Genomic DNA, 11,389 nt, shown 5'->3' with positions numbered 1-11,389 from the left:
ACTTGACTTTTTCAACTCAGTGAATACCACCAATATATATTCAGATTCCCAAACCAGAAACTTATGAGTCTTCCATCACTGCTTACTTTACCTGATCTCCTATCCCATATTAAAAATACCACAAAATCCTTAATATTCTACCTCAAATATATATCAACTTCTCTCTGTATCATCCTAGTTGAGGCCACTGGCATAAGAGTCTCTTAAGTGACCTCCCTACTTCAAATATTTCCCCTTCTACAATCAGTTCTCCACAGAGTACCTAGAGCAATTGCTTTAAAGTGTAAATCATATTTACCAAGCAAATGGAAAGCAAAAAAAAAACAAGAGTTGCAATCCGAGTCTCTGATAAAACAGACTTTAAACCAACAAAGATCAAAAAAGACAAAGAAGGGCATGACATAATGGTAAAGGGATCCATGCAACAAGAAGAGCTAACTATCCTAAATATATATGCACCCAATACAGGAGTACCCAGATTCATAAAACAAGTTGTTAGAGATCTACAGAGACCTAGACTCCCACGCAATAATAATGGGAGACTTTAACACCCCACTGTCAATATTAGACCGATCAACAAGACAGAAAATTAACAAGGATATTCAGGACTTAAATTCAGCTCTGGACCAAGCAGACCTAATAGATATCTACAGAACTCTCCACCACAAATCAACATAATATACATTCTTCTCAGCACTACATAGCATTTGTTTTAAAATCGACCACATAATTGAAATTAAAACACTTCTCAGCAAATGCAAAAGAATGGAAATCAAAACAAACAGTCTCTCAGACCACAGTGCAATAAAATTAGAAATCAGGATTAAGAAACTCAGTCAAAACTGCACAACTGCATGGAAACTGAACAACCTGCTCCCAAATGACTACTGGGTAAATAACGAAACTAAGGCAGAAATAAGTAAGTTCTTTGAAACCAAGGAGAACAAAGAGACAACGTACCAGAATCTCTGGGACACAGCTAAAACAGTATTAAGAGGGAAATTTACAGCACTAAATGCCCACAAGAGAAAGCAGGAAAGACCTAAAATCGACACCCTAACATCACAATTAAAAGAACTAGAGAAGCAAGGGCAAATAAATTCAAAAGCTAGCAGAAGACAAGAAATAACTATCTTGTTATAGAGACCTGAAAAACCCTCCAAAAAATCAATGAATCCAGGAGCTCTTTTTTTGAAAAGATTAACAAAATAGACTGCTAGCCTGACTAATAAAGAAGAAAAGAGAGAAGAATCAAATAGACACAATAAAAATGATAAAGAGGATATCACCACTGATCCCACAGAAATACAAACTACCATCAGAGAGTACTACAAACACCTCTATGCAAATAAACTAGAAAATCTAGAAGAAATGGATAAATTCCTGGACACATACACCCTCCCAAGACTAAACCAGGAAGAAGTCGAATCCCTGAATAGACCAATAACAAGTTCTGAAATTAAGAAAGCAATTAATAGCCTACCAACCAAAAAAAGCCCAGGACTAGAAAGATTCACAGACGAATTCTACCAGAGGTACAAAGAGGAGCTGGTACCATTTCTTCTGAAACTATTCCAAACAATAGTAAAAGAGGGACTCCTCCCAAACTCATTTTATGAGGACAGCATCATCCTGATACCAAAACCTGGCAGAGACACAACAAAAAAAGAAAATTTCAGGCCAATATCCCCGATGAACCTCGATGTGAAAATCCTCAATAAAATACTGGCCAACTGAATCCAGCAGCACATCAAAAAGCTTATCCACCACGATCAAGTCAGCTTCATCCCTGGGCTGCAAGGCTGATTCAACACACGCAAATCAACAAATGTAATCTATCACATAAACATAACCAATGACAAAAACCACATGATAATCTCAATAGAGACAAAAAAGGTCTTCAACAAAATTCAACACCCCTTCATGCTAAAAACTCTCAATAAACTAGGTATTGATAGAACATATCTCAAAATAATAAGAGCTATTTGTGACAGACCCACAGCCAATATCATACTGAATGGGCAAAAGCCAGCACGCTTTGACAACCGGCACAAGACAAGGATGCCCTCTCTCATCACTCCTATTCAACATAGTATTGGAAGTTCTGGCCAGGGCAATCAGGCAAGAGAAAAATAAAAGGTATTCAAATAGGAAGAGAGGAACTCAAATTGTCTCTTTTGCAGAGGACATGATTGTATATTTAGAAAACCCCATTGTGTCAGCCCAAAAATTCCTTAAGCTGATAAGCAACTTCAGCAAAGTCTCAGGATACAAAATCAATGTGCAAAAATCGCAAGCATTCCCATACACCAATAATAGACAAGCAGAGAGCCAAATCATGAGCAAACTCCCATTCACAATTGCTACAAACAGAATAAAATACCTAGGAATACAACTTACAAGGGATATGGAAGACCTCTTCAGGGAGAACTACAAACCACTGCTCAAGGAAATAACAGAAGACACAAACAAATGGAAAAACATTCCATGCTCATGGATAGGAAGAATCGATATCGTGAAAATGGCCATACTGCCCAAAGTAATTTGTAGACTCAATGCAGGAAGTCTACAAGTCGACAAGATGCAGGAAGAGGAGAGATTATGAAGGATAATAAAGATTGAGAAGAGGAGATGAAGGACTAAATACAGAGAAAAGAGAAATGGGCAAGCTGAAGAACAAGCAAAAGGACAGGGATGCAAAGAGAAATAACAGTCGAGATAAAGTCAAACCTCAACTGTAAGTGAATATATTAAGGATTCTCAACTCATTAAAGTGCAAACATAAAACATGATGTTATTTTTTCCAGTGATTGTTCTCCATCTAGGAAAGTTGAAAACATGCCCTTTACACTTGCATGGGTTGGCCACATCCTGTTAGTTGGTGATGATATTATTAGAATGATCTCATATAATTATTTACTTATAAATATAAGTAAATATTTGTGCCATGTAAGTCAGTCACATTTTTTTTACAATTTGATTTTTGAACTTGATGTAAATCTCAGATCTCCTTGCCTACCTCAGGTCATGCTAGATCAGGCTGTGACTTCAACATCATAGCGTGTAAAGGAGATGAAGACGTCAAGGACTGTACATTCCCTCCCTTTGTTGTCCTCCCTTCTAGACACTTACTTTCCCCTCTGTGGTGTTGTGGGATATGGAAAGACAAAAAAAGGGACACGCAACTCTTTAGTCAACTGGATGAATTTTCCAGTCCCACTCTCTTATCGATGTAACTTCTTCCTTAGACCACAGTTGAGGCTTAACGAGAATGGGTTGTAATTATACTAATGCCTTACTGATGAGGGGTTCACCTCAATGTAACCTCCCTAAACATTGAATACCCCTTGCAAGATTTGGTCACTACTCCCCACTGACCTCCAACTGGTGGCTTTCATATAGCATCGCTCTATTATATGTGCCTCTTAGCTATCCACCCACATACTGTGGGTGGCAGTACTAGAAAGACTGTGGCCCTCAATCGCATCTTCTCTCAGTTATCAATGCTATGACAGTCCTATAAATCCTCTTTACCAGGCAATTCCCACAATGTCATCTTTCCCCATTCTCTTTTCTGCTACTCAACTAATATGGGATCAAATCAATAAGTACATAGGCTAATCAGACATATAACTGAGGAAAAAATGTGTCTGCCATTCTCAGAGGAAATCATTTTTATAGTAATATTGATTTCTAATTTAATTTTGTCGTGGTCAGAGAATATACTGTTATCAATCTTCTAATATCCATAAAATGTGTAGTGATGTACACTCTTTTATTCCTTTTACCAGAGTTTTCTCTTTCTTTGTTCCTTGGACATTCTCTCTAGGAATTTATAATTTTATTAATCTTTTCTAATTATCTCTGATAAAATATATATTTTATATTAATCTCTGATAAAATATATATTTATTCATCTCTGATAAAATACATATATATATATATTTTTGATATGGAGTCTTGCTCTGTCACCCAGGCTGGAGTGCAATGGCACAATCTCGGCTCACTGCAACCTCCTCCTCCTGGGTTCAAGTGATTCTCCTGTCTCAGCCTCCCTAGTAGCTGGGATTACAGGTGTACACCACCATGTCTGGCTAATTTTTGTATTTTTAGTAGAGAGGGGGTTTCGCCATCTTGGCCAGGCTGATCTCGAACTCCTGACCTCAGGTGATCCACCTGCCTTGGCCTCCCAAAGTGCTGGGTGATTAACATCTTATTTACGAATATGTTATTTCATTTACAAACATTTGGAGGCATTCACAGATATTTCTAGATACTTCATGTTTATTTCTAATTAAATTTTGTTGTGGTCAGAGAACATACTCTGTAAGATTTCAAACTTTGGTATTTATGGATACATATTTTATAGTACAGAATATAATTTACTTTGATGAGCATTCCATGTGCCCTTGGAAATAATAGGAATTCTTCAGCAATTAGGAGTAGTGTCCTATAAAATGTCAATTACATTAATTTGGATGACAGTATTATAGAAATATTTTAAATCTTTACTGATTTTTTTAGTTCTTCCATTAATTACCGAGAAAAGAGTGATAAAAATCATCAATTATGATTTTAGATATGTCTCTTTCTCCCTTCAGATCTGTCTGCATTTGTCTCATAAATTTTGAGGCTGTTTTTAGACACATACATATTTACCATTACTATTTATTAACGCACTATCTTTATACCCCTATCTCATGTGATATTCTTTTTCTTGGTCTACTTTGTCTGATATTTATATAGCCAAAACAGTATTCTTAGGTTTGTATTTTGCTTTTTCTTCATTTTATTTTCAATCTATTTAAGTTTTTATATGTAAGTGCATCTCTTTTTGTTAGCAAATACTTGGGCCTTGCTTTCTTATCCTATCTAATAATCTCTGCCTTTCTATTGGAGCGTTTAGTCTATTTCTATTTAATGTAATTATAGATGTGATTCAGTCTGTTATTTGCTATTTCTTTTCTTTTTGTCTCATTTGTTTATTATTCCTCTGTCTCACATTCCTTACTTACTTGTGGATAATCAAACATTTTTAGTATTTTATTTCAATACCTCTATTGTCTTTTTTTTTCAAGGGCAATTCACATTTATTTCTTGATGATGCTGACTAAACATACTTCAAACACGGCAGAAGGTAAGGAGTCTGTTTTGTAGGTAAAGCCGTTTCTTGCCAACAGCGAACAGTGGTACATGAAAAGTAACTTGAGCATTGTCTTCAAGCTGAGGCCCCAACTCTGGGCAAACAGCTGGCGAGTGGACCTGGTCCTTCTGGCCTGGATGGGGGCCTCCAAGGAACTACTTTTTTTCATACTTTTGCTTGATATGTTTCCATAGCTTCCCCTCGCTGATGTGCAGGTAGATCTTGCCCGCGCCCTGATGGAAGACTCGCTGGAAGAACAGGACGCCCACGGCGATGGTGAGGGCGAAGGTGGAAGTCCTGCGGAACAGCAGGGAGTACAATTTCGCAGTCCACGTCGGCATCGCCATGTTTCTTCCTCTATTATCTTTTTAATAATAAATTTTGGTATTAATTTTAGGGGTTGCTCAAGAGTTACCATATGCATCTTTAACTTATCACAGCCTATTAGCGTTAATATTTACAACTTCACATAAAACATAATACATTTACAATAGTAAAACTTCATTCACGTCTCTCAATTGTGTAGTTGTGGACATATATTTTATTTCTATATTCATTATAGACTCCACAATAGAATTTTTTGCTTTAGTTTTCCTTTTTATAATTAAGAGAAAATAAAAGATAATATTTTATGCTTACCTACATATTTAACATTTCTGCTGCTCTTTATTCCTCATTGTAGATCAAAATTTCCTTTGAATCTCATTTTCCTTCAACCTAAAGAACTTCATTTAGCATTATGTGTAGTACTATTCTGCTGATAACAACCTCTCTTAGTCTTCACTTCTCACAAAAAATTTGTATTTCTCATTGATTTTTCAAGTACATATATAATATATATGTGATATAAAATGTTGGTGTAACAGTTAATTTTTTCGTTTTGCACTTTACATATATTGAAGAACAGTAAGGCAGCAGTATTGTTTGGGGAGTAATGTAAAAACTATCTTCTAGCTCTTGATTGCTAAATCTAAATCCTCCTTCCTCCTCTTTCATGTTTTTCTGACTTGGTACTAGGACTAAAACCTAAGCATTAGTGCTTTCCAGATGCACACCAAAACCAAGGGCCTCTAGTATCCCTGAGGCAACCCTGGCCCCCCTGTTGTCATCCAATTAGGAGATAAGAAAGTAGCTTAGATTATCCAGGAGGCAGATGCAGAGACGGAAAGGGATGGGGAAGGGGACTCACCCCTCAGCTATTACACACATTGTTCTGCAGGGAACTGATATCACCTGCCTGGCGACTTGACTTAACATTTCTTTGTACCTCCACACCTTTCACAGAGGGTTGAGGAGCCCTAAGGAAACACAAAAGATTGGAAACGCCGTGTCAACCCTGCAGGACCGAGGGAAATTCACATTAGAACAGACAGACCAGACTAGGAGGCAATGCAGCATTTTCTGCCAATTCTAAACGATCATTTTATCCAGCTTCTTTCTGGCCAGTCTGGTCAGTCTGTCCTCAACCAGAAACAAATATTCAAGATCTTCTATGCTCTTGTTCAGTAGATTTAATGGATTTAAAAGAGCATATGCCTGCCATGCAGAACACGGGAATGACAGTGATGATGATGAAGCTGAAGATGATGATGAAACAGAGGAACTGGGGAGTGATGAAGATTATATTGATGAAGATGAGCAAGAATATTTGGAGATTCTGGCTAAGCAGGCGGGTGAAGATGGAGATGATGAAGATTGAGAAGAAAGTGATACTGAAGAGACTGCTCTGGAAGGCTATTCCACAATCATTGATGATGAAGATAACCCTGTTGATGAGTATCAGGTATTTAAAGCTATCTTTCAAACTATTCAAAATCGTAATCCTGTGTGGTATCAGGCTCTGACTCACACAGTCTTAATGAAGAACAAAGAAAACAGTTACAAGACATAGCAACTCTGGCCGATCAAAGAAGAGCAGCCCATAAATCCAAAATGATTGAGAAGCATGGAGAATACAAATTTAGTGCTCCAGTTGTGCCAAGTTCTTTGAATTTTGGAGGCCCAGCACCACGGATGAATTGAGTTATCTCTTTCTTTCCTGCTGTGTGATTGCAGTGAAGAGCTTGTGTTCCTCTTAGTAGTGGTTCCAGAACTGGTTCATGTTATCTATTCTAAACTAATGATCAATAGATGGAAAAAACAAACAAACAAACAAGCAAACACCAACAACCCCAGGAGATGGGACCTGATCATGCAACCTGGCACTGGAAGAGAAACCAGGGGGATTTGGGGGGTGGGCGGATGGGGAGGTACCTTAGGGGGCATATTTTCTTTATGTTTTGAACAAAGTAAGATCCTGACTCTGAAGCTTCAAAGTGACACTGTGGAAATCTGAAACAAGAGGGGATGTCATGAAGGCAGCTTTTCTTTTTCTGAGGAAAAAATAGGCATGGGCTACAGGACTATTTAAAATGTTTCATTTACAGTATAAAGCTCAAAGGTAGATGTAATGTTTACACCCATGGGTATTTGTCCAATTTCTGTCTCTTCCTCGCCATTGGGTATCTATTCTTTATATGTAAATAACATAAGGTAATCTGATAGCCTTATTCAATCTTCATCATTTTCATTCATCATTATTCCTATGTAGATTATTGGACACTTACTGCAGCACTACATAACTGATTATACAAATCTGTAAATGAATTAGCACTTTCATATTAAAACAAGGCTGCTAGCCTATGTATAAAATAGCAAAATGTTTTCTGTTTAAAAAAAGATGTAATGGGGTGGGGAGGCATGGGTAATTTCAAGTTATTAATTTAAAAATGAACTAGCAATTTTATACCTGGTGACTTTGTGTGACACTTCTGATAGTGACTTGAATTTGGTATGTAAAAATGGGTTAGTGGTATTTCATTGCTGCTAAAAATGATGACTCACTCTGTGTCTTGTTTTTCTTAAAGCTGTCAGTGTACAAGTGGGTATTTTAATACCAGACCTTACTATAAAAAATAAGAAAGGTGGTATCTAGAGCATGTAAATTGGATATAAAGTTCTACTCTTAAAAAGTTCATCTAAGAGTATGGCTAAACATCTATATATGCAGTCTATTAAAATAACTTAATTCGGCTATTATGTCTTGATTTGATTGCAGGTTTTTCCTAATTAAAACATTTTTTTCTTCACTGGCCTGTTTTTAATCCCATACCTAGAAGAGTACAAAATGCACACTTAAAAAAAGTTGATATCTACCACTTACCTACTCCCCCTTCCCCATCTCTCCTACTCCTCTTGTTGATTGTGGTATCTAATCTTAACTAGATAGGCTGACGGCACATGGTTCCCTTCAAAAACCACTATTGATACCACTGCAAAAACAAGCCAGCAAAAAGACAGCGTAGAGAGGTTGGCTTGCTCCCTCTCTTCCTAACTGCATGTTGAAAAATAATCCTTTATTGATCTTAAACATCTGTCAGATGAGTCATACATTGGGTTATTTTTTATATACATGTATACACAAAATATTTCAAATTGAAAGCAACATCTTAATGGATTCAAAACTATTATAAGCTGTTGTCTAAAACAGATGAGAAAATTTATAACTGTAAAAACAAATGCACATACTGATATTTAAAATGCATAATTAAGAAAACCCATTGTTGTTGTGTTTTTCTTGTATACCAATAATTAAGCCACTACTGTCAGCACTGTTTGGTTTTCTATTTTAACACTGAAGAAGTGAAAGTATTTCCTATATTTATGAACTTACTACTAAAATCTTGGCAAAAAAAAAAATGGTCTAAAATGTGTGGGTGAAAACTGTTAATCAAGTGTGTTTCTACTCCCCACCCCACCCCCTAAAAGTTGGACCCCAACTGTATACCCTAGGTTGCTTAAGGGGATTTCACTATTATATAAAGTCAGTAAAAATGAAGTGGTTGTATATATGCAACATTGTGTACAGAGGGGAGATAATAGTATAAAAGAAACATTCTCATCTTCCTTTACCTTTTGTTCCCTAACACCTAGTCTTCTTTTTAAATGTTCAGACTTCACTGCCTTTTGAATTCATAATTGTAATTTTCACATTATTGTAAATGGAAAATCATATCTAATAAAGGTTTTAGTTATTCCCATGCACAGTATGAAAAAAGAAAAAAGAAAAAGAAAAGGACAGAGAGCTCTATGTTAATGAAGGTGCTGGGTAAGAGTGGGTGGTGACTCTTGGGAGAACAGGGAGAAAAATGCGCCTGCTAAGGAAGTTTAGTCAAAACATAGAAAATCTTAAAGGCACATGATACGGAGTTTTATGTTTATCCTATAGGTGATAGTTAAAAGAATTTTAACAGGGGTATGTTGTTACAAAGCAAATACTACCAGCACTTTAGGGAATGAACAAGAGTGGTGGATGCCTCTTCTTTCACATAGTGAATAGCATAAACTACTGCATTTGTCATTGCTAAAAAGTTTCTCTTGGGAATATTTTGAATATTTTGTGGTGAAGTATCCATACCCTTTTCTTGGACACTAGGATGTTATCTAATCCTCTCTCTTAGCAAAATACTCATGCTGGTATTTTAAATTCATTAGATAAAAATAAACCTACTAAACAGGAAACCTAAATTCAGGAGCCATGAAAATGTTATTCCCCTGACACAAATAAATATTACCAACTATGACCATTAAACAAGGTAATCTTGGTGCAAAGCTGCAAGATGGTGTTACAGGTTTCTCATGTTTTTGTTTTTTTTTTTTTTTTTTGAGAGGAAGTTTCGCTCTTGCTGCCCAGGCTAAAGTGCAATGGTGCGACCTTGGTTCACTGCAACCTCTGCCTCCCAGGTTCAAGCAATCCTCCTGCCTCAGCTTCCCAAGTAGCTGGGATTACAGGCACCTGCCATCATGCTCGGCTAATTTTTTGTATTTTTAGTAGAGACTGGGTTTCACCATGTTGGCCAGGCTGGTCTCGAGCTCTTGACCTCAGGTGAGCCACCCCTTCCGACCCCGCTCAGCCTCCCAAAGTGCTGGGATTACAGACGTGAGCCACTGCACCCGGCCTCATGTTAAATTTTTTAATTCCTCATGAGCTGGTATTGTTAATACAAGCTGATAAAGTCTTTTCGTCAAGACTTTCAGTATTCAGATAAACTGAAATGGAAAAGTGCCTCCCATCCTGGGACCACTTTACTGCACCAATCTTAGCTTTGTCATAGGGTGATTCCAGTCCCCTTTCGTGAGCATGTATTAGGAATATTTACTTTATTACCATTCTACTAGGGCTCAACTTGTGTGAAAGCACCATGTGATATGAGTATGATCTCACAAATGGGTTTGTTTCGAGATGGCAGAGGAATGTAACTCTACCAAAGCCTATGGGAACAGAGAATTGATTTTCCAATGGGGAGAAACTGTTGTGTAACAGACAGTTAAGGATTGATTATAGAGACTCTAAAGCAGGCTCTACCTGTCATGTGAGGGTGTAATTGGAAACTGACCACCAAAGAGAAATATATTCACCCTATTTTGACTATGTTTATATAAATATTTGACATGAGCCTGTGTGAGGTTTGTGTGCAAGAGAAAATGTATATTGGAAAGTGGTAGCAATGCTGCAGGACAAATTTTCAAATACATAACTTACTGAGAGCTGAAAGTTACTTCTTGAAAACACAAGAGCGATATGTGCTCTCTCTTTCAAAGAAATCAAATAATATGAGGTACATAGAATAGCATTATGTGCAAGGAAAGCTAACAATTAGTTAAATATGTGTGTGCAGTTACTAAAGATGAACTTAATTGTCCAATTCTAACTGTAATTAAGACAACTGAGAAGTGTCAAAAAACAGCAAGTTCACCTGGGATATGTTTGTCAGTTTGGACAATTTAATGTCAGAGTTAAATTATTGAGAAGTAAAATGGTAGCTAAACGAGGACAACCTGCTTACTGTGAGACTAGATTAAAAACCAGGAACTGGTTTCACAGCAACTGAGGATGGTGCATGAAACATAAAAAGAAAAGTGAAGAGTAGGGAAACTCACAGAGTTCAAGAGGCCTCCCATGAGTCTTTTTATTCAAGTTGCCTGTATTGCATCACCATGAATTCTAAGAAGGCAGGGTACGGGTGACATCCTGATACGAACTCAGGAAATGAAAGCAGGTGCCAATAAGGCTAAGTATCAGAGAACACCCTAAAGAATAAATGGGGAAGAAACAAAAAGGAGAACAGGGAGGGAATAATGACTCTGCAAATGACTGAAACTACTAAGAACTATAGAAAGTTACCCTTGTCTTTTCATACATGAAGT

The 11,389-nt window shown here is 37.0% G+C and overlaps 1 protein-coding gene and 1 pseudogene across 1 annotated transcript; one reads left to right on the top strand and one right to left on the bottom strand.

The window, feature by feature from the left end:
* Positions 1 to 5,289: 5,289 nt before the first annotated feature.
* On the bottom strand, positions 5,290 to 5,490 carry LOC129476394 (cytochrome b-c1 complex subunit 9-like). The gene has a single exon (XM_055269310.2). The coding sequence runs from the start codon at positions 5,488 to 5,490 to the stop codon at positions 5,299 to 5,301; it is 192 nt and encodes a 63-aa protein (XP_055125285.1). The 3' UTR covers positions 5,290 to 5,298.
* Positions 5,491 to 6,635: 1,145 nt separating this feature from the next.
* On the top strand, positions 6,636 to 7,165 carry LOC129475311 (importin-7-like; annotated as a pseudogene).
* Positions 7,166 to 11,389: the final 4,224 nt, after the last annotated feature.

Source organism: Symphalangus syndactylus, chromosome X (genome assembly GCF_028878055.3).
Source record: "Symphalangus syndactylus isolate Jambi chromosome X, NHGRI_mSymSyn1-v2.1_pri, whole genome shotgun sequence".
Classification (NCBI taxonomy): Eukaryota; Metazoa; Chordata; class Mammalia; order Primates; family Hylobatidae; genus Symphalangus; species Symphalangus syndactylus.
Note: the sequence above shows the minus strand (reverse complement) of the source record. Positions and strands in the feature narration are given on the sequence as shown.

Bases quoted from the DNA above. Each gene is read 5' to 3' on its own strand.
- LOC129476394 (XM_055269310.2), bottom strand. From the start codon at position 5,490: ATGGCGATGCCGACGTGGACTGCGAAATTGTACTCCCTGCTGTTCCGC.